Raw genomic sequence first — 23,994 nt, forward strand, 5'->3', positions numbered from 1 at the left:
ATATAGAGGAAGATCGATGGAATTATAATCAGTGATGCAAAAGTTGGAAGGGTAGTTATGAATTAAGATGTGTTGAAATTTTTATGTATTCTATATCAAAGCAGAAAAGACGATTATAGCTAACAAACCTTGGCCTCGATATGCTTTATGAATCAAACAATCCATTTAGCTACTCAAACGTACTTCCTTTATGCGTGAGCGAGAAGATATAGGCAGCGAAATTATCCGATATTACTACGTAAAAAGATATCTTCTCTTTTATTTTGCCCACCTGTAGAGGACTCAAGTGCCAAATTGATGTCATGTCTATGAACTGTCCAAATATCATAAACATTTCGGTAGTACAGCTTGGAACGTCCAAATCTGGAGGGTAGTTATGAATTATGCAATATCAAAGCAGAAAATACGAATATAGCTAACAAACCTTAGCCTCGATATGCTTTATGAACTAAACATTCCCCTATTTCATTCAACTGCTCGAACGTTCTTCCTTCATGCATGAACTACAAGACAGATAGAAGCATCGGAATTATTCAATATTGCTACTTAAAAAAATACCTTCGTTTTTCTTTTGCTTACCTGTAGTTGTCTGGGGTGTCAAATTGATGTCATGGCTAATGAACTGTCCAAATATCATAAACAATTCGGTAGTACAGCTTGGAACGTTCACATCTGGACAAATAGTTTGGCAAATATACCGGGCGTTGGGAAGTTCTGCATTGTTGACCACAGACCGTCGAAATGAGTCGATACCTGAAATCGATATAGAAAATCAAATGCTAATTTGAAAACCATTTTCTATAAAACCATTTTGAAAACCATTTTCTATATTGTCTCATCATAAAATTCGCCCAAATAAATACATGAACACCATCACACTTAGTTCTGAAGAGGAACACGAATACATCTTTTCAAGGACGTATTTATGGACATAATACACAAGGGTGGATGAGGTTGTTCTAGGATAATCCTAATATGACAATTTGTACTAATTTACTTAGGCAAACATCATATATGTACATAACTTAGATTGTCTCTATATCCCACAGTGTGTAAAAGGCCCGAATTCGATCCCTCCAGCTGAAATTAAGAAATATGCCGTTGAGATGAGGAAAACGTTTAAGAATCTTCTTCGCATAGTCGACGAATTAGTCGATACGGCGAGGATTACATGACTTGCCCTCCCATTGGAAACTTTGGCTGTTTTTCGGATTTTTCATCCGAAAAACAGTCAAACCTTAGAATATACGCAGTTTTTAGCACAATATACCAACACCACATGACCTTAGCTGTCTCTGAACTTATTGCGAACAATCAACACTCATTTTTGTGCTAAAACCAGTCCTGAACAGTTGTAAATTAACGGGAAGCCACTTTCTTCATTAATTTATAGTAGCCAGAGTAACTTTTAATACTTTAAGAGAACATTCCAGCAAAGTTTTATTATAGAACAGGTCTCTTCATCCGATCTCTGGATGTTTTATTGTATAATAGTAACAGCAACCATTGATAATCCTGGTCTTGTCCTTCACAGTCCTACCCTGTTCTGTTTACCATCCCCTCTCTCTAATATTTAGCATTTCTGCCCCATCCTGGAAACATCAGTAATAATAAATAAATAAAATTCAAGCGTGTATTACCTCCCTAACATAATTCTTTAAAATAGTATTAGTCAGCCAATAGCCACTATTTCTCTGGAGTACAAAAAGGCAGTGTTATTGTCTAATAATTTAGGTTTAAGAAAAAATTAAAAGTCAGCGAATAAAAAAAAAATCACGTTAAGCACTAAAAGAGAGTAATGGAAACGTAATTAACATAATACTTCACTTTAGTTGAGAAATTAAATCTATATATCCTGTATGAATAAGGAGACTGCCTATTTTTAGTGATGGTTTTTATGTGGAAGCTTTAGTAGCTGCGTTTAGTTAAACCAGATGAAGGACCAGAGATGTCCGAATTATTAACCAGTTTACAGAACAAATCGGTTACCTTCCATTATGGTGTACTGTGTGTGATTTAGAATTATCGGATAAGAGCGCCAGCTCCTTTAAAGTTTTCTTTCTCTCTGTACTTATTAGGAAAAAGACAGAAAAATATGAGGAATTCTTACATTGAATTAAACTTACCATTAGCATAGGACTGCTCAAGCATCCGACGATAACAAGTGTTGGCTTGTCCCCAGGTAGGGTTCCGCAAATTGTTGCAACTTCCATCTGCTGTTCTGTAGCGGGTTGTGGAACTGCACGTGCCAGTAAAATTTGCCGTGCATTGCCGATAAATCCGGCTAGCTGTTGTTCCAGTCATCAGGTCCTTTCGAGATAAAAGGCATACTTCTTCGGGCCGGAGGCCTAAACTGATAGAAAAAGGATATTTAAGCATGATTATTTGATTCCTCGATTCAAAGACTAAACCACCTAAACCCAACAGCTTAACTGCCTCAGCACGTATTCCAAACACTTTGTAGAATATGAGCGTAACTATACTTTTCTACGTACTGTGTATTATTAGTATTATCTGATAATAATAATATAAATTTAAAATAAAATAAGCAGAGATTCGATACTATTCCTATTTCCTTATCGTAATAATCTAATTCTTCTTTGAACTTAGCCAGACTCATTGCCTCTGCCACTTAGGAGGCAACTTATTCCAATATTCAGTAACTTGCTGCCCTTTGGCGACTTCCATGAGATTCAGTTTTCTGTTATTCCCTAAGATTTTATAATCTTGTAATCTACAGCAGTGCACTGTCTCCTCAATGAAGTTTGGAGGATGTAGGGTTATGGTATGGGTCTGTTTCCGTGGTTCGAAGTTGGATCACTGGTTGCATTACCAAAAAACCATTAATGGCGCATCGTATAGTGACGGTTTGTGAAATTCAGTGGTGCCCGTACTCTGGCAGTTCTGTGGAAATGGTTTCTCCATGTCCCAGCATTATCGAACACCTTTGGGATGAACAGGATCACTGGATCAGACAGCTGCTAATATTATGCCTCACTTCCACGACGAACTGACGATTGCATTGAAGGAGGAATTAGAGACAAATTCCTTCTGCCTGTTAGAAGGAACTCATAAAAACTTCAGCAATGGATCCATGCTCGCATCAGGGCCAAATGCTGGCTCTGGCTTATACCTTATTAAATTGTTTATTAACCCTTCAGTAGTTGCGTGGATGACAGCAGTCATTCAATGAATTTTAAATTGGTGCCAATAAACGGTAATTGCACTTGCAGCTGTGCGACTTCCAATAGATTCTTATCTAGAAATTTAATAATTTCTTACAACAAAATTCCAATTATTGCGCGTAATTAACTTTAACAGATAATGGAGTACAGCATGAAAAGTCCCAGAGATCTGGATCCATAAGAGAAAAAGTTCTATTTTTAAAATGAAACGCGTTTCTAATAGGAGTTTTACTATTTCAGTAAATTAAAAACGTTGATAACTCAGTAATTCATCATAGAATTTGAAGTACTAAACGAATTAAAAGTATTTTTTTTTTTTTTGTGGATCCAGACTTTTGGGACACTTAAGACACTGTAACGTTTGAAATACGTAGGACTTAGCACGTGCTGTTATATAAATAATTAAAATATGAACAAAGGAATGCCACATACGTCCTCTGTAGTTCCTGGGTTGCATATTCCAATACACATGCAGTGTCTTGCAGGGGTTTAGCTTTAGAGGACAACTTCTGGTTGTGCTGGTGCCTCCGTTGTGCTGTGTGGCTAATCGGTTGTGCTTTATCTGCAAGAAAAGAACATCATTATTCTTGAGAAAATTGACAAATTAATGTATCTTTGAATTAAATCAGTAGTACGATTACTGCTACGAACAGGATGCCTGAAAGGTGTTCCTTCTTGAGAAACACCTGTTGTGATTTTGCAAGAGGTGACGTGCTTATTGGCTTGTAGCAAAAGCGTCCTCTCATGGAGCAAGAAATCCAGGAACCAGAGAATGTCTTCTCGCCCACCCCCTCGTATGTTGTAGTGATTCTATAGTAGATCTATAAAGACACAAATGAAAATTGCAATTGCTTTAAGGACGGACACTGTGGTTGTTGCTGGGTTTGTGATGATTGATTTATCAGAGATCGGATCCTGAATTTGTCGACCTGAGAAGAAAGTTGTTTTTAGGAACAGAGTGAACCTTCTATCTATTCCATAATGGGGGAAATAAGTGTTGTGGAAGGCACTGATGATAGATGGATGGAAGCGGGTCTATGATAAATGTGCTGAGACATTTTACTATGAATTGTAGTGTTCCATCATCTGCAGAAGAGGCTGCGGAAGGTAAATAACTAAACATGTTGTTGTCAATTAATTATTAATTGATTTACTAATAATACATGAAAGTAATTGTTTTCACATCACGGCACAAAGCTCATAATGCAATATTCATTACATGCTTTGTAATATTATACTTATTTCCTCCTGAATTTTTAATAAAAAATTATGTGGAACCAGTATTTCACAGATCTTCTGCAATTTAATAAAATAAACAAATAGCTAGCAACACGCGCTTCAGATCGTAGTATACAGTTAACATTTTTGTAATGTACTTTACTTATTTCCTTCTGTATTTTAATAACAATTGTAATATAGTCCGTATTTGACGTTTCTACTCTTTATAATAAGAAAATAGCAATAATTCATGCTTTATATATTTAGTAAACTGATAACAAAAAACGAGCTCAGAAAAGTAATGAGTTTCATATGCGCGACCTGAGAACATTTCTTTTCTGCGCATTCGTCATATTTACACACATACACACACCACCACCAAAAAGATATTATTCTTCCTCTCATACGCAAAGAAAACGGGAGAATATTCAAAATTCAATAAACATTTTATGGTTACTCACACTGGATCTTCTTTTGTTGGGCCAACTTCTGTTCTGCATTGATGCATGCCTTTTCAACATCAGCAGCAGTCGGTTCCCTGATAGCCCTTTCTACTCGATCCCCTAACTCTTCAGCCATTAACTGACCCACGAGAAATATCAGGACTGCTAAGTTCATGCTACAAAAATATATAATTCCGATTTATTAAATTTAAAAAAGAACTAAATTAAATTTTTTAAAATTTCTGGTTCTGTCATATTTTTCAACTTATATCTTTCTCATTACAATTATTAAGTTTTTCATTGTACATCACCCTCATTTTAGCAATAATCTCAAATCAAAACAAGCGTAATTTGTTCAGGCCAATGCCAGAAGAATTCCATTTTAATCATATTAATGTGTGTTAAGCGCCAAAGTAATTAAGTCTGTTAGGAGTCAGTATATTATGCTTATAAATTACATGTATTATGTGGTCGACTTACCTGTTTCATTGATGGAAAAAACCTATTTTTCCGGGGAAAGGGACAATGCAACGCTCACCTGAGACCGACTAGCTCAGCCACGTTGCGAAAAATGGCCTTAAAAATTCTTCTTGTCATTGATGGGATTCGAACTCAGGCCTTTTTCACCAAATGTAGGAAAGACGGTGCTTATGTGCTGCCTGCTAGGGCTTTAATTACGTCACCCTTGCGTGTATATTACAGTTGGTAGAATGGCCGTCCTCCCCACACCGGATGTAAAACACTTGAGTTCGAGTTTGCCATCTTGCGTTTACGGAACTTGGCTACTGTAAGAATACGTTTCTGGCTTCCTTCGGGGAATAATCCTTTGAATATTTCCAATAACATATTTGTATCCGACGCCATGCTGTAGTCTCTCCAGTTAATCGATCTCAAAAAATAACTCACACCATCCCCTGTCTTGAAATTAAGTCGTTCGCCTTTACCTTTTACCACCTAAGTTTTACCAGATAACTCCTAATTTATAGTATCGTGGTCACTGCCATCTACTGGTTCCCCCACACCAAGAATTAGGTTCCTTAATGAGAACCAGATCTAGGATAGATCTGGTTCTCAACTGTGCTACCCTCTCTTGTGGGTAGCACAGTTGGTAGAATCGCCGGCCTCCCCACACCGCGTGGAAAAGACCTGAGCTCGAGTCCCATCAATGACGTGAGGAATTTTTATGGGCCTTTTTCACAACGTGGTTGAATTAGTTGGTCTCAAGCGAGGGTAGCATGGTTTTTCTCCTGAAAACTGGGGGTTTTCGTCCAGCAAACGGAAAACCAACCGCAGAACACATGTTATTTACAGACAGTACATACAGAACAATATAGCCTTAGTTGCCGATGCTCCTAAACCCTATTACAAGAACAACAACAACTAGAGCCTCATGTGCACTCTCGAATCTGCTGGGATAAGTAGAAATCATACAGTTTGTTCAAAATAAAAAGTTATCATCTGATGTATTTCCGGTCCACGTATTCCATTCTATAAGAGGTAGGCTGTAGTCATCGGTAATGAGATACCTGCATTTATTAGCAAATTAAATCTGTCTAAAGAGATTTTTGTCATACTCCACAGTCATTTGGCTGTGGAGTATGACAAAAGGCTGACTCAACATCCGCGTTACCTTAATCTTACTTATTAAATATTCTTGCCACCTTCAGACAGTTTTGAAGAAAAGCATCACTCTTCCGCCCCTCTGTCCCTGTCTATTTTTCCTTAAAACACAATATTCACTGAAATGAAATTCTTCATCTCATATCTCTCAGTGGTATCGTGTCTCAGTAAACCCAATTACATTGGCATTAGTTGACTTTATCAAAATCCCGAATTCGTGGCATGTGAGTATTTGCTGTTTGCTAGAAGCAAAACCCAGGTTTCAGGGAGAAAAACTAAGCCACCCTCGTCTGAGACCGACGACTAACTCAGCCACGTAATGAAAAAGGCCCTTAAAAATTTCCGATGTTTAAAGTGTCTAATTTTGCCATCTAATCGAAGCACATATTTTACAGCATCTCGCTGTATGCGCTCCAAAGTGACAACCAGAGAGCCAGAGGCAAGGAGACCAAATAAAAGAGGAAAATTCGACAGTGGGAAGAACTGAGGAGATGTAAAGTGGTCTATATAATGATGATGAACCCAAAGATATCGAATATCATTTCAGCACAACTACGGCTTGATTACTGCAGTGTGAAATGAGAAGCTGCAGTTAGAATTAAAAGTTATCCCAAGATATTTATAAGCTGAGACTCTTGTTAATTTGCATTCATTAAAAAAAATATTCATATTTAATATGAAATGTGTGAGAATCTTCCTACGTCATAACAAAACATTTTGCTATTTTATGTTAAAATTATTATTAACAGCCCAAGGATAAAAGCTATTTAATAAAAGCTCTGGATTTAAGTCAGCTGGATAGGTGGCCACACCATAATTTGGAATACCACTTCTGTAGAAAGTCCCTGCACACCATAAAGCTGCCCTTCGGGTCATTATCTTGTTGAAATATAAAATTTCATCCAAAAAATCGAAGTCAGAGGATATTGCATTATGTTAAAAATGTTTCCCTTTTCTTAAAATTCATTCAATTCTGGCGATCATATTGCTTTGTAAAGATCGAGTTCATTAATAGCAGCTCGTTACAAGGTCTTGTTGTTTAGGTCATGTTGGGAAAAAAGTTTTAGAACACGTGAAAAAACTGAAGCCATAATTTTGAGTATTATAATTATTCTCATGAGAAATAAAATATCTTTGAAACTCTGGTGCTATATCAGAAGCATCTGATATTGTCTTTTTGGACACCGTAACAAAATTTGTTTTGGAGGAATGAGTTGTTCGCTTAGAGTTAACAAAATGCCAAAATGGTCTTAAGTCATTGTGTTGAGATATTCAAGGTTTGATTGAATCAATGTACCTCCTATAAAGAGTTTTTTGAAGATTTTTGCAATCAGAGCGAACGCGTTTAAATTCTTCATAATCCTGGGAGTTTCTCGAAAGCATATAGTTTGTATGTAAAGTGGTTTTAGAAGCAATAGCCGATATTAACTTCTAATTAAACCAACATGGATATTTTGCTGTCCTTTGTCTCCAGAGCAAGACGTAGGTATCGATGAGGCTGAGAATTAAATGAGAAAATAATCGATTGCTGTATTTAGATGAACAAGAGTATCTATGCCAATTAGTGAAGAATTAGCTATCGCGGGAATCTGTTGATCACAAGAGGTCTTTCTAAAGTTTTGTGGATACTTAAAACTGACGAAAGGCGAGATAGAATGTATGAAGTTAATAATGGTTTTATGATCGGAAGAGAAGACATTTGATATAACAGTAGGAACTGTCGTTTCGTTTGAAAACAAAAGATCCAAGAAATTTTTACTTCTAATAGGACAGTTACAGTATTGTGAAAGATTAAATTTCGCCATTGTATTAAATAGCCTTCTGTTGATTAGGTCTTGTTGGTCCAGAGGTAAGTGAGATGAAGGAAGGTTAAAAAATCCCACAGCGATTATATGAATTGATGGGGAAATTCTATCCCATGGCATATGTGGATTACGCTTCAATGCTTCTACTGTTTAAATTAAAACAGGAGGAGGCCAATATACAAGAATTAACAGTAAAATCTTTCCAGGAATCTCAAATTGTATGTAAGCTTCAATTTCCTCAAACGTACCATAGAACAGAAGTTTGACTTCGTGACAATTTCACCAATGATGCCAGTAACAATGCTCAAATGTTTACGAATACTTTGTTCAAGTGCTGTAGTAGATGTGCTATCTGATTGATGTTTGTCTTTTCGTGCTATCTTGTTCGTTTTAAACAATTCGTCAATAAACGGATGTATTAACGTTCCCAATGGCCAGTTTTTCGAATCGATAAGCATAAAAGAATCATTACGATTATATTTATTTATTTATTTACAAACTTCTCACCCACAGGGCACGCAGACCCTATATAATGGTGAGAACGCTGAGAATTACAGAGAATCAATTCAAAAAGGTCGCTAGTATTAAAATACAATATACACCAAATTTGGATTAACAAAATAAAGTAAAGAGCAATTTCTTATACATAGACGGTTTAAGTGTAAAATCAATATTGTCATTATTCAATACCTGAAGAAAACGAATAAGAGGATTTCCATGTTCAGTACGAGGGACAGGCAGTTGGAAATTTTAAAACTAGAATTCAAGCGGAGTGTAGTGAAAGTATTTGTTCAAGAAGAATCGACAATGAAGTTTATGATATTGTAGACAAAAAGAGACCCTTCGAGTTGTCGTCTGGAGTGAAGAGGAACGATTCTGAAGCGACCACAAAGAACTCTACAGTTTCGATGGTGAAAAGCAAGGTGATTTCGAAAGCATAAGAATTAAATGAATTTAATTTGAATTCTCTGAAGTCTGTGAGAAATATATTCCTGTTGTGGGGACCAAGTAATATCACAATAATCAAAAATGGGAAGCATAAGATGATTGTGGAGAAGAATTATAATTTGTCACCCTTGAAAATCGAGGAAGGATGCTTAATTAATCCAAGACGTTTGGAAGTCTGTGATATTACATGATCATGGGAAGAGGGCTGAAAGTCAGATCGAAAGAAGACACCTAAGTCCTTGAATGTATCAATACTTGCAATTAGAGAGTTTCCAATAATCAGTAAAGATGGCCGATCTAACTGCACGATTAGAGTGAAAGCGACATAATTTATATTTTAATCGGTTTAGAAGCAAGTTATTTTTATTGAGCCAGAGTAAGAGGGAATCAAGACAAGACGAGTTCATCCCTGTCTTGAAGAATAAATAACTTTGTAAAGTTTAATATCATCTGCATAGAGTTGCCACTCAACGTTAACATAATGAAATAAATATGGCTGATCATTAATATAAACTATAAAGAAGAGCGGATCCAAGAGTGAACTTTGAGGTTTGAACACTTTGAGAAACAGTAAACTTACCATCAATTATTACAGATAGCTTACGATTTTTGAGCAGTGAATCAAGCTAATCCAGTAAAGGTAAATAAAGTAAAATAAACCCAGTAAAGTACTGTAAATGCAATGCAAAATGAAGAATATTATGTAAATCTTTGTCTAATTTTCCTAACTTGTACCCTTTTTTAAAATACATCCTTTAAAATGTGATTAAATTATCTTCAGTTACTTCGCTAGCCAATCTTGATAGAAAATATTTAGATTTTGTTTCAACGGTACATAAATTATATTTATTAAAATGTAGCGAAGAACTTGATTTTTTAATGCTGAACTACAAGAGGAATTGAAAGCATGTCGCAGTGAAAATACCACTGATTGGGATTAAATTCAAATGAATCCGATGAATCATTGATTTTACCCAGTACAAGAACATTTTTCGATTCGTTTCTGGGTGACTTTGATTTGAATATAGAATATTAAACAACACTAGGAGTGTGAAACGCAATATCTTTATTATTGGAAGAGATCATGTTAGCAAAACTGTATCCCATTATAGTGTTGGTTTTAATTAAAGCACTCAGCAAATCTGAAATCATGCGGGTTGAGATTGGTTGAGCTTTATTTTCATATCATTTAAATGGCTGAGCTTCATTTCCATATTATTTAAATCTTATCGCATAGATTACTCAGTACGAACAGTATCTTTAATCCACTGGCGTATTTGTAATATCATCTGCCAGTTTATCCAATTTTGTTTGCAGTGAAAAAGTTTTAAATTTAGCTGTTCTTCCTTCTGAGCACATAAACATCTGAAATCTTTCACTTCGATAAGAATAAAGTCAAGGATTGGCATAATACTTTTCTCCCCCTCGAGATCCGATTGAAATAGAGGGGTGTGCATAAGAAGGTTTTCGACTGTTTCGTCCGAATCAGATGACAAGACAGTGGAGCGACGTATCATGGACAAAATGCATTTCTTTAAAGATGAGTTTATTGCTGAAGAGGAGGTAGAGGGTTGTACAGAATTATCTGAACCTTTGCATTTTGAACTGGAATGATCTATATTATACCATACAGAAGTATAAGATTTGGTGATTTGTAAATTTTGACAAGCTGTACACCGCCAAACCTTTCTCGTAGAGTAACTTAATTTCTTCGAATTTTTTACCTGACTAGACGGAAAACAGAAAACCCCTTGGAAGGAGATACGAGTTAAGTAATCTACCTTTTCTGTAGAGCAAGATTTACGAGTTACTAAATCCTTCATCATAATTTAAGATTACTACACGTCAATCGAGTAATCAATTTTTTTTTTACGAAAAACCAAATTCAGTGTACAATTTAGAACTTACCTGAGGCGAACGCTACTCTACTCAAAGAAAGAAAAAATACAATGAAATGCGATAGCAACACGAAGTCCGGACTATAATTAAAAAACTAGATCACTTAACTCGTAGTATGAGGCAGTTAAAAATGGCGAACATACATACAAGATATAAGCCTACTAAATGAGAGAAGGGCGCGTGGAGCAGGCAGCCTCTACCTCAGCTTTCATCAGTTTACCTGCGAAACAGATGTTCGGAAATTTTGGTTGCTGAACATCTGTATCCCATGCGAAAACACACTTGTACAAATTGCCAAGTAGAAATACACTTGTACAGACATAGTATGCTGGAACAGTATGACCTAACAAGCTGATATGCCTTAAAACAACAGCTCACTCCAGATCTGCATACAGCATTTAAGGTGAGGTGTGGCCTTTGATTTGTACCTCTTGATCTCTACTGACAAAATTCCTGTACAAGAAAAATTCTAATTTATAATTCAACTTGGGATTACTGTGATCCAGACGCAGAACCTTACATTCAAAACCTTACATTCAAATTATAAACAAGGGCTCTAGCGCAGATCTATTAGAGACATCACTAATAACTTTGGTCCGCTGGGAACCAGTCTTTGCTGTCCATTCCTTTGTGATTACTTTATAATATCTTTTACCAGTAAATTTCTTGCGTTCTCTGGTCAGTTTACCTTTTGCTTGAAGAAAACTCAAGTTTCTGGGGAGAATCTTGATATCGATTAACTTAGCAACGTGATGAAAAAAGCCCATAAAAGTTCCTCGAGTCGTTGACGAGATTCGAACTCAGGTCCTTTCCAACCGGTGTGGGGAGGTTGGTGATTATACAACTGTGTTGCCCACGAGGGCTCCACCGAAGTAACTAAGACTATGAGGCGTTAGTGTACTGTCTCTATAACATATATTCTAACGTTGGTTTCCGAAAGAAATGTATCTAAATAAAGTATCTATTAAAATTAAAGAAAATAAATTTATATTTTGTTATCCACAATCAGTTTTAAAACAAAAATCTTCATATAACGAAAGCCGAAGCAAAACCTCTGATTAAAAATTAACTTTTCTTTCACACTTGAGTGATATTTATATCAACAAGAAAATCAAATTCGCAAAATTTTAATTCAAAAATGCATATAATTCGTTTTATATTTAATATTACACGGAATTTTAATAATATAAAACGACTTCTCCATATCAGCACAAAAAAGATTGAGTTAAGGCAGAGTAAAATTCAACTTACTTCGATCTGTTGAGCGCCCTGAACCTCAATGATGGGTGCTTGCTTTTCGCTTCTCAAAGAATAATCAACTACAGCGTATTTTATTCATGTACACATCTTATTCAAGATGTGGTCATAAGTGTGCTTATCGCGAGTTGGTGATTGTCCATTATCCATGCACAATCACAAATTTCTACTCTTCGTTTTTATCTTTGCTTTGAATTATTTAAGGGAATGACGGCTACACGTGCGATAGAATATGTTGCTCTTCATTTGTGATGGAAGATTCTTTGAGATTAAGGTAGAGTTAACAAGCATACAACATCTATAAAAAGTTCCTTATTGAAGATATACGCAGCGGAGGGTGCCGCTTCATTTAATAAATTTCAAAAGGGATGTCTAGGGCGCTAAAGGTTAGAATTTGGAAACCATCTTCGTCTTGTACTATCTCTCTCTCTCTTGCTCTTCGTGGTTCTTGTAGTTTCACATTTTCGATTTTTTTCTCTCTTTTTTAATATCATTTTTTTCTTGGACAGTTATAAGACATTCTAATAAACAACAAATAAAAAATACACTAGTAAACAATATTTTTTAAGGCAATTGAACTGAAATTATGCATGATACCCTTATATGTAAATCCGGCCTGCTTTGAATAGTTGTTAAAGATTTTAAAGAGACTGGTGAGCTCATTAGAATCTGCTAGATTAAACAGCTCGATCATACCTGAGATATCAAGGAGTTTAGTCTCTTTGTTTTCTTTGAGCAAAATTAAAACAAACTAAAAGTTTGTTTGTTTTTTTTATACTCTTCAATGGACCCTATCGAGAGGACCGTGTTGAGCTGTCAGTTGTATTTTCAATTTTTTTTTAACTTGCAATTCAGTTTTAGTAAATTTGTTGAAGAATTCTCGAAGGTCAGCAGTTCAATTTCTGGCCATTTCATTTTTGACTTCCACAGTTAAATTCTTTTCTAAATTCCGTTAATGGCTTTCGATGTTGGAGTTCATCAAGTTTTGTAACAATCATCTGTTTTGTTTTGCTGTGGACTTTGGACTTTGTGGGCAATGGTTTTTTAATTTTTTTGCTCGGTCAGAATCTTCATGACAATGATTTGAATCGTTTCAATGGCTCTTGAGGAGCACTGAAGATGCGGTCGTGATTGTTCTCTGTTCCGTGGCTGATCTGTTTGTACATATGAAATTTTTCAAATTTTATTGCAAGTTATTTTGGTAATAACTATTTTAGTAAGGATTATGTAGGAAACATCAGAGGCTCAAGCAAAAATATGATCAAAGATCAGCCCGATTGTTGCATTCGCTACAATATATACACCTTCGCCCATGCTTCTTGAAAAATGGTAAAGTAGCCCCGTGAGAGCTTGTCAAAAGTCTGAAAATAGAAAACATCTAACGGTGAACAAGTAAACAGGAATAATCCGCTCACTGCTCTCCTACTGAGGGCTCAATAGGCGAGCAGTGAGGGAATAAACCCTGGGGTGCTTTAGAATACAAGGTATCGTAAGGTAAGCAAGCTGCCACGAGGGATGACTTTGTCAGTAAGGGAAGGAAGAAAATGACCTTCTTTGTCAGTGTAGGAAACGCACATGTAAAATGGAACAATATTACCTGAAACCAATCGAGAAATGCTAAGTCCGTTGAAAAGGAGTTGTCTACTGCGAGAAAATCACTTTTACAGCCTGGATTTTTTTTTTAAATTAAAAGAAATACAAAAAAAGAAGCAAGTGCTTGCTAGCGTACATGGCTGCGGCTTAAAAACACGACACCTGGTGGCAGAAGAAGTTTTTTTATTTTTTTATTCGGTAAATCGTTTCGTATAATTGGAATGTGGAAATTGGTGTCTAATGTCAACAAGTATTTTCTTCTTCTCAATCTTCAATTCATGCACACTGCTAAATTAAAGATAAGCGTTCGTTGAACTCCAAAACAACTAAGGCTATGAGGACTCAGTATATTCTGTCTGTAAGTGCGTTTTTCGGTTGATTTTCTGTTTACTACGCGAAAAACCACAGTTCTCAGGAGACAAAACGATACAGTCCTGACTGGAGGCCGGCTAACTCATCCACACTATGAAAAAAGCCCACAAAAATTCCTCACGTCATTCGCGGCATTCCAACTCAGACCTTTGTCAACCGGTATTACCATTAGTATTAGTCATATGGTGCCGAGAAGCCCGCGTCTTTTGTGCTTTTCATAAAAAAATAAAATGGTCAATGGTGCATGGACCACCTCTGATCACAGCGCGATCACCTTTTCCCTTGGTCGCTCTGGGGATCATGTGCCCCATTCCCAGTGATGTCGTCCACTTCTGTACTAAGAAAGCGGATTAGAGACCTTTTCAATTTGAACCTCCAAGAAAGCTCCATGAAGACTCCTCTCGTCTGACTGGCATCTCAGCTTAAAATTGCGCATAATATCTCACTAAGACCATAAGAATGTCTGTGGAGTGGCAGTCCCAAAAAGAAAACACTTTTAGAAGGCGACCTTGTGGTGGAATACGGACCTTGGGGCACAAAGAACATTTCACCGAGCAAGGAAAGATTTTTAAAGAGCTCATGCTCACCTCCCGTTGCTCGAGGTAGAGGAGCCAGGGAAAGATACCGGATTCTCAGAAACAACTACACCACCTCTATTAGACGTAAAAAGGCCTCATGGCTGAATTTGGCTTCTACATATGGAAATAATGAATCATGGGGTATAGTTTTTCGTATAGTGGCAAATAAACTGCCCAAGGGCGAAGTCCTCAGCTGAACTAACAGACCTGATGGAAGCTTTACTTTCACTTCGCAGGATTCTATTACCGATATGCTGGACAGGTTTTTCTCCAATGAAAGAACGCCATTAACTGAGGAACAGCAATCAATTGTCCTGACCTCCTGAGATTGTAGAGCAGCCATTACAGAACTTTAACTCAACGCTGCTCTGGATAAAACTCAAGAAAATAAAATTCCCAGCAAAGACCTCCTCGAGGTGGAAGATGTCAAGAAATTTGCTAGCTATTAATCAAAATTCGTGCCTACTACTTACAGGTGTCTTGCAGACGATGCCTTTCCAATCATCTGGAAAGAATCTATTCTCAGATTGATTCTGAATGCTCCTAAGAAAAGATAGTTGAAGAACCGAGATCGTATAGGCCCATAGTCCTACTTCCTGTGTTATCCAAACTGCTGAAAGACTCATCCTCTACTGGCCCTCGAAGTACTATGCAGAAGAAAACTTGGCCACTTTGATCCGATATGAATACAAGCCAGGTTTCAGCACGGAGGACTCCATACCGAAATTAATATCAACGTCAATCATCACTGATTTCAGGTATTCGCTTGCCATCATGATTGATTTTGCTGGGTCTTTGGCCGACTATGGTGGCCCAGCATACTAAAGAGGTAGCATGCTAAAATTAAACTTAATTTGTATAATTGTAAATGTTTTTATTTGAATAAATATTGTACTGAGAGACCCTTTATTGAATTAGTGAAAAGTTCTTTTAAACATGTGTGCAGTTACTTTGGTAATATAGTGTAGGGTTAGAAATGATCTCATGAACCAGTCTAACTGACCACTATGTTTACTAACGCAGAGCTTCTCAAACCTGAAGAAACCGAGTCAACCTAATATGATAAATGGATTTTTGCAATCCCACCCTCCCCTACGAATAAAAGTAATTGTTTAATTTGGGTTAAAGTTGAACAGGAGATAAATATACCATTTACTTTTGATAATTACATTTTCATCAATGTATAAAATGAAGCGATGAAAGAATCATATGTGATTTTAAAAAAATGCCGTCCTCCTTCTAAATTTTGCGCGAATCTCAGAAAGATTCTCTATGCACAGTTTGAGAAACCATGAACTGATGGATGCGTAATGCATCCTCATTGAAATATTGATGAGTAGTCACGCGCACTAGGAGTTAAATGCATTTCCATTTCTGAATATTCAGCAGTCAGACTGCAGTAACATTGAAAATGTCGAATGAATCAATGAATATATAATCTTTATTGTGGTATGGATGGGTCTTCAAGGAAGTTCAAGGTCACGATTCATTGAATTCTACTTCCACGTTAGCAACGGCTAACGTGGAAGTAGATGTGCTTTTGAGATTAGTATTAGTACTGTATCAGCCATATAGTACAAGGAAGCTACAGGCTTTTGCTTCACCGGCCAAAAAAAAGAAGTAGATAAGAAAACTCTAGAAAACCTAAGAAACTCAAGACAGATTTCCGTGTTGAAGTCTGTCATTATTGCTGTAGAAAAGTTTGATCAAATGAAAATCCTTTAGAATAAAATGATTATGACACCACCTTTTTGAGTTTCTTTCGATTTCAGAGTGTCACCACAACAAGATTAAGGTGCTAGAATGTCGACTTCTTAAAATGTAGGGAGTAAAATTTGAATGTGCTCGTATGCACATTCAAAAGGCAGTGTTACTATAAATTAGTATGCTAATTGAACCCACTTACTGGCAAAAACGTTTCCAGATTTTCTCAAGGTAATATCCACCACAGTTGAAATTTGTATTTATACACCTAATGAGGGAGGGACGGTCAATAAATATTTGTCTTCGCTTAGAGATATTTCAGTTATGGATTTGATATTACGTATATGCTAATTTTCAAAAGTCAATGTACCGGTATATTTATTTGCTTTTCTAGATCCATCGGTTACTGAACTAGAGCCACGAATACAGCGAGGGGTAGTTGGAGTCTCAACCGTTATAAAATTTCTTCTTTTGCAGGGCAAAGAAACAAAACAAATCTATGAGGAGATGAAAGCAGTATGTGGGGAGGATTGCCCATCATATGAGACTGTAAAAAATTAGAAAAGACAATTCAGGTGTGGCCGAAGCAATGTGCACGATGACCCTAGAAGAAGAAGACTTATCTCAGCCACAGACGTTGTCACTTCGACTAAAGTGGAACGATAGTCCTTGATTGCAAATTGTAATCAAGGTGGCAGCCAGATGTGTTCCGAGATTGTTGACAACTGTTCAAAAAAGAGTGCTGCACACAACTACATACGATTATTAGAGCTTTTGAGGAGGTGTCAACAATCCAGGAACTCTTCACTGTCACTTTAGACTTTAGACATGTGCTGTCACTTTAGACATGTGCAAGAACTCATTCATTATGTAAAGTGCAATCGTGTCAAGCGGCAGCAGGGTCCCCCCATTTCCGCGTAATATACATTGTCATGTGAAACAGTACACTGTTAAGGCCAGAGATTTAAAAGTATGTGGATATTGTATATGTGTAGTGTTGTATGTCGTTGTTCATCTGGCCATTTAAGCATTGGGCCCCTAATGGGTCTCAACGTTGCTCACACTTAGCCCTTGAAGGCAGACCAGGTACACAGTAGTTTTATTTTAGTTCACTCTGGCAGGCTCTGACACTTAGTTTCCTGAGATTTCAGTGGCTAGGGCCTAAAAAAACGTGAGGGAACTCTGGAGTTCGAAAGACCAAAAACTGGTGAGCGCGGTTTAATTTTGACGTGATTAAATTTGGACATGTGGGCCATTTGCTTGGTGTATAGGTAGAGTAAGGGGGAATACTGAAGACTGTGGGAAAAGACAGAAATATGGGAACGATAAGGAAAGCGACCCAAGTCAAAAAATCAAATTATTATATTAGGGTCTCCCGTAAATGCCCAAAACAGTTAGTGAGGCAGGCCCATGCCTCACCAGGCAAAAAGAGGGGGTGAGGGTGATTGGGGGGGGGGGGGGGCGGAAGAACCGCCCCCCGCCAGGGAAAGGGAGACGGGACTGAAGAACCGTCCCCCACCAGGGAAAAGGAGAAAAGTGAACCAGACGAGAGTGACCGGTTCGGATCGGCAGAGGCTAGGAGGCAGCAGATCTGTAGTTGCCAATATCAATGGAACCAGCCGGACCCAGGAGAAGTAGAGTCCAGCGGCGTTATTCGTGGGTCAAGGCGAAGAGCGGCCATACCCGTGTGTAGTTCTCCATTTCAGATTTTAGGTGCTCTGGTTCAGTGTGGTTGCATCGCGGTCGGGAATCCCATGGGAGCCCATCTGTGCTAGATGCAGTTGCTGGGAATGTCTGTACTCAGTATTTCACTTTCATTGGGTGGTTTAGGGAGTCAGTGATCCAGTCTTTAGTCCATTTCGTGCTGTCTGGAGCCGAGGGTCCATGGAGTTGTGGCTATAGTGTTGACAAAGTAGGGAGAGTTAGTGAACACCTGCTATCAGGTGTGTGGAAGTACCCCTTTGTTTGGTTGGAGGTCGATTTCTGAGGCCAATCACTAAAAGCAGGCATCGGCATCTATCTATATCGTAGTCGGGAATTAGCATTCACCACCCTGCAAGTCAAGGCCATCATTTGGAGCTTGTCTGTTTAGACTTGAGCTTGAATTCTAAGGAGGTTGTGGTAGCATTCTTAATCTGGTGAATAATTAATGTGCGAAGCAGGAGAAAGCCCTATAGTGCTCTTCGTTCTGCAACATGAAGTGCTCCTGATCTTTTGGATTGACGTGGATCTTAGTAATGAGGAGACATCTTAGATCCTCGTTAAACGGACACTCGTACATTAGGTGAGTCCACGTTTGAATTTCACCACAGTGGCATAGCGGCGATTCAGTAATGCTAAAGGCAGACAGTTTGACATTGAAGGAGCCGTGTCCTGTCAGAAGGAAGGTGATGAAGAGACCAGACGAGAGCCAAGTTGGCTGTGGAGGATAGACTTGAAATTTTCGGGATAAACTTCCGAGTTATGGCCCTTTTGGTTGACTCCATCCATCAGGATTGCCAGGTTTGTTGAAGGTGTGTGATCAGATGTTTCTTCTCCATGTTAGTGTTGTCCGTTGGGTCAGTTGTGAAGCCAATGCAGGTCGCTGATCTTCCTATAGAGAGCTGGTAGAGCAAGCCGTAGGGACAATCTCCAGGTCCAATGAGAGGGATCCACCCAGGCCTGAAGCGCGTGTGTGCTGACGGTGCAGCACGCTCTAGAATGACAAGTAGGATGGTTCTCTGAATCGTTTCCAGTTTCCTCTTATTAACAACGGTGACTGCTTTAGCAAACCTGTAATGATTGAATTATGACGATGGATGAGTACATCAGTATGACCCAGAAACAAAACAAATGAGAAAACAATGGAAACTGTCATATTCTCCAATCTACAAAATTGCCAAGTTCAGTTGTCTGTCAGAAATGATATGGTGTCAGTTTTCTGGGACTCTAAAGATATCATCCTTACAGATTACATTCCAAAAGTCAACAGAAACACTGTGGAGTACTACAAAAACCTGGGAAAGTTAAGATAGGCTGTTAAGTTGAAGAGACGGGGGAAATAGGGAAATCATCAAAAAGGCGTCCGCCTCCTAGTCGACAATGCTTCTGCTCACAAGGAAACCATTAAAGAACTATAGATTTCTGATTGATGAGTCGGTAATTAAAGAACTGGAAGCCTAGTTTTCTGCTCAAAGTGAATTCTATTGAAGAGGCCTGAAAGAGCTTATTCGTAAATTGGAAAAATGTATAGCTCTAGAAGGCAGCTAAACAGAGAAGGATGAAATTGCAGCCAAATTTCAAATATTTCTAGATAAGGGTAGGCACTTACTGACCACCTCTCGTGTACATTTTTTTACTGTATGATATAGCTTATTATCATTGTATAAAAACAATAAATAAGATAAGAGATAAAAATTAAAGTACTAAGTAAAATAGTAAATCAGAAGTAAGTCAGATAAGAAACAACTGAGTTACCACTCATAATGTCAAATACAAAAAGTTATTAAAGGTCGAAAGCTAACTGAACATTCCATTATGTCTTTATTTGTGTAACATATAGTTTACAACAAAAAATACACGCATTATGCTAAATTTATAAATGAATCAGCTACTCAACTCTGTGGTACTTGAATAATGGATTACAGGTGCTACTGGAACTAGAATTAATTAACGTTAATCCTCTAGAAGATCTACATATCTGCGCACACTGAGGGGGATTTCAAGTCTCTGAATACCATCTGGAAGTTGCCAGTTGTCACGCAGGACACGTCTGATGACACACCTGCAGAGATGGGTTAACTCGGATGGGTTTAGGCATCGCTGTTTCAGCAATGGAATACATTTTTCCATCTTATCAAGGATACCGAAGACTGAATAATCCCCATCAGTCCTTTTCATCTGCCACTCCTCAAGAAATCGCTGATTGATGACATTTTGTAAAGTTCTTATGTCGAACTGAGGCACAACGCGAAGAAGAAATTTAACGCACATGGCTCGCTCGTTGAAACGAATCCGCTCTTCTTTGTCCTCTTCGACAAGGAACAGTTCCTTCAAGAATGTCAAAATATGAATTAACACGTGCTCTTGTAAACTGCACCAGTTACGTCTAAATCGCTTTTTCTTTAACTCATATCCAAGTCTTAAAAGTAGAAGTAGTAAATTAGGCTTACGGGGTCCGTTGGAAAGAATATATCCGTGCAGATTAAGGTATATTACATCAATAAATCGTTCGCCAGACCCAAACAGCATTCTATTTGCATTGGCTGCACGATGAAAGTAAGAAACAGGAGACTCTTCTACCTCCTTCTTATGAGGTTCGTCTTTTCCAGGCCACGCCCACAACCGGTGGATTTCTTCAGGATAAATGAGCTCTTGGTCGACAATCCCCAAGAAGCAATCGCAACGATACAGACACATCAGAACATCCCCCACGAGACTCATGTTTCCGATATTCTTCCAAAAGCACACCTTAGCAGGGGTGTAAATCAGAGTTTCAAATTCTGGATCAGCGAACTCCATGCGCATCTCACACTTCCATCTATTGTATATATCCACCACAGTCCGTATGCGATGTTCATCCGCCTCGGAATCATCCTCATCTTCTGCAGATTTTAACAGGGCGTCAACAGCTGAGTAAATTTCCTTTTTCTGGACGCAATTTATGGATGAAATGTGGCAGCTCTGCAGTAGCTGATCCATCTGTTTTTTAAAATATACAACTCACTATCAAGCACTGTACATTTGCTTCAATTTCATTTCTACAACTGGTAATTTTTTACTGTTAACTTTGTAATTTTCTTCAACAATGTCATTCAACAATATTACTTATTTAATGGCCCTCTGAATAAAATATAACTATCATCATAAATTTTCTATTGTTTCAGTCGTCCTGGTTCTACCCCTGTCAGGAATCAACCGATGCAAAGTATCCAACCGCAGAATCATGAATGAGGTTTTATTATACTGTATAATTAAGTTAAGGTCAGTGAAAATCATTGGTAACAGAAACTGTGATTTATGAGAGAGTAGAACCTATAAGATAACGTTTAATATATTTTGAACATTTTTAAGATGATTTTAATGTACTTTTTGAGTTGAAATTCTCTTGAACATGCTTCTAAATTCAAGCGATAGACGTTTGGTCTATATTTATCGGAAATTAAATGATTTTACGCTCAACACCTTTGTTAAGATGTTGTTGTAGTAGGGTTTTAGGAGCATCAGCGACTAAGGCCATATTTCTCCGCATATGCTGTCTGTAATGTCTGTCGATTTTCTGTTTGCTGGACGAAAAATCCGAGTTTCCGGGAGGGAAAACCATGCTACCCTCGCCTCAGACCGACTAATTCAGCCACGATGTGGAAGAGGCCCATAAAAATTCCTCACATCAACGACAGAATTCAAACTGAGGTCATTTCCACCCGGTGTGTGGAGGAGATTCTACCAACTGTGCTACCCACGAGGGCCCTTTGTTAAGAGGAAGGTCGTCTCTGATCACATTGTCACAAAACCATCATATTGTGTATATAAATTGCTTAAATTCTTTGAACGGGCAGAAGCTCATAAACATCGTTTTGTCTTCATGAGCTTCGAACCTAGGTCTTGAGCCAAAGAAGTCGGGCTCGAGACCGAGGTTCGAACGGGACAGTCAATCTCGAGGAAGAATGTATACAATTAACTTTCTATAAACTCGTGCTTTTCGTCGAACAAGGCACAAATACAAAGAATTAAAACTCCTCGTGGCTTTAGTTTCCTCAGAGCTTAAAGAAAATTAGAACATTAGAAATTTAAATATCACAAATGCCAATTTTTTACTATTTCCACTATTCCAAGAACGATGGATACACTTTTCGTGACTCTATTGGACATCTAAGAGATCCAATGTGACATTTACATTTGTGATCACATTTGCATCATTCACTGCATTCGAAGGAATATTCGAATACATTTGCTACGGTAGTATATAAACTTACTGAGGAACACTCATAAGTGACACTTACCTAATGGTTTTTAATGTTGAGGAAAAGGAGAGACAAGTGTTGGTCGGTAAGAGGCACAAATATCAAGAACTGTACAGCTCCAGAAATGTCATTAGAGCAGAAGAGGTCTCAATCCAAGTTCGTTCGTTTTATGATCGTTTCTATATATTAATGCATAGCCATCTTAAAATTGTTTTAATTGACCATAATAAACGTTCCCAATACTTTCAACCATGATCTATAGATTTCGTGACAGTGTCAACGTCGTATACAACTGACGAAATATCCGGAAATAACAAATAGCTTACCTTTCTTTTTGGTTCACAGTTAAGTATCGAAAACATTGGTGATCTGTTGCCTTTGCTATGTTGATGTAAATTAAGCAAAATAGGTACTTCAACATATGGACTTTGCTTTTCACAGCTTTGAAAATGTATGTGTTTTACTGTCTGCTATGAAATCTGACGAGCTACTGACTATTTTTAGAGATATCTGATCGACACTCATTTAACTGACTGATCTTTCGTGGTTTTGGTGAAACCTGTTTGGATTTCCATACGTGTAGGTTTTATCCCGTGCTATCAGACGATTAACCTCCCCACACTTGGGTGGAAAAGGGCCTAGTTCCAATCGTGTCAGTGATGCAAGGAACTTTTATGTGCTTGTTTTCACTTCATTGTTGAGTTAGTGGTCTCAGATGAGGTATCAAGGCTTTTTCTCCCGGAAATTAGGGTTTTTCGTCGCAAAACAAATTGGCTATAGAACGTATGCAACTTACAGACATATAGATGAGATAAATCTCGAATGGTCCTAATATGACACAGTTTTTTTTTTTTTTTTTTTTTTTGTCTCTGGCCGAGTGGCGCATGGTTTTTAATCTAGAAAAACATTAAAACATTTAAACTAGCCATAGAAGTAATTTACAGAAACTATACTGAAGCTGGTGGCCTTAGTCCTCTGCACTAAAAAGGATCATGAACCATTACAAAACCGCCAACCTGGAATCATCCAGGCAATATGGATTCAAACCGGGCTTCTCGACCATTGAAGCAGTCCAAAACCTCATAACCAAGGCAACGCAAAGTAACAAGAAGTACTTTATGGTAATAGCAGTGGATTTTGCTGGGGCCTTCGACACCGTCTGGTGGCCGAGCGTCCTTGGCAGTCTCCGGAAAGCAGCACTCCCAGAAAATTTGTATAACAGTGTCCGGGCATATCTGTCAGATAGGAAAATTGAGGTCGTCACAACTTTCCGAAGAGTTGTTAAAAGTGTCCGAAGGGGCTGCCCACAGGGATCTGTCCTGGGGCCACTAATGTGGAACATGGTCTTTGGCTCTGGATCTGGGAAATGTGGCCAGTCAGGCCTTTGGTGATGATCTAATTTTAATGGTGGAAGCGGACTCCAGAACGGG

At 37.9% G+C, this 23,994-nt stretch overlaps 2 protein-coding genes across 4 annotated transcripts in view; both read right to left on the minus strand.

The window, feature by feature from the left end:
- Positions 1 to 23,994, minus strand: part of LOC150090320 (chorion peroxidase-like) — a 73,550-nt gene that overhangs the window by 33,203 nt on the left and 16,353 nt on the right. The window contains exons 1-5 of one of the 3 annotated variants that reach the window (XM_090369076.1): positions 11,128 to 11,205; positions 4,865 to 5,022; positions 3,618 to 3,747; positions 2,127 to 2,353; positions 580 to 753 (exon numbers count right to left, since the gene is read on the minus strand). In XM_090369076.1, the coding sequence (XP_090225202.1) occupies positions 580 to 753; positions 2,127 to 2,353; positions 3,618 to 3,747; positions 4,865 to 5,021 (688 nt within the window). In that variant the 5' untranslated portion in view covers position 5,022; positions 11,128 to 11,205. Of the gene's footprint in view, positions 1 to 579; positions 754 to 2,126; positions 2,354 to 3,617; positions 3,748 to 4,864; positions 5,023 to 5,326; positions 5,395 to 11,127; positions 11,206 to 23,994 lie in introns of those variants that run through there. The other 2 variants (XM_090369078.1, XM_090369077.1) reach the window with 2 other exon arrangements.
- On the minus strand, positions 20,277 to 21,302 carry LOC150090321 (uncharacterized). Its single transcript, XM_090390265.1, has one exon. The coding sequence runs from the start codon at positions 21,300 to 21,302 to the stop codon at positions 20,277 to 20,279; it is 1,026 nt and encodes a 341-aa protein (XP_090246391.1).

This window comes from Mastigoproctus giganteus, chromosome 2 (genome assembly GCF_048544385.1).
Source record: "Mastigoproctus giganteus isolate SK-2022 chromosome 2, ASM4854438v1, whole genome shotgun sequence".
NCBI lineage: Eukaryota > Metazoa > Arthropoda > Arachnida > Uropygi > Thelyphonidae > Mastigoproctus > Mastigoproctus giganteus.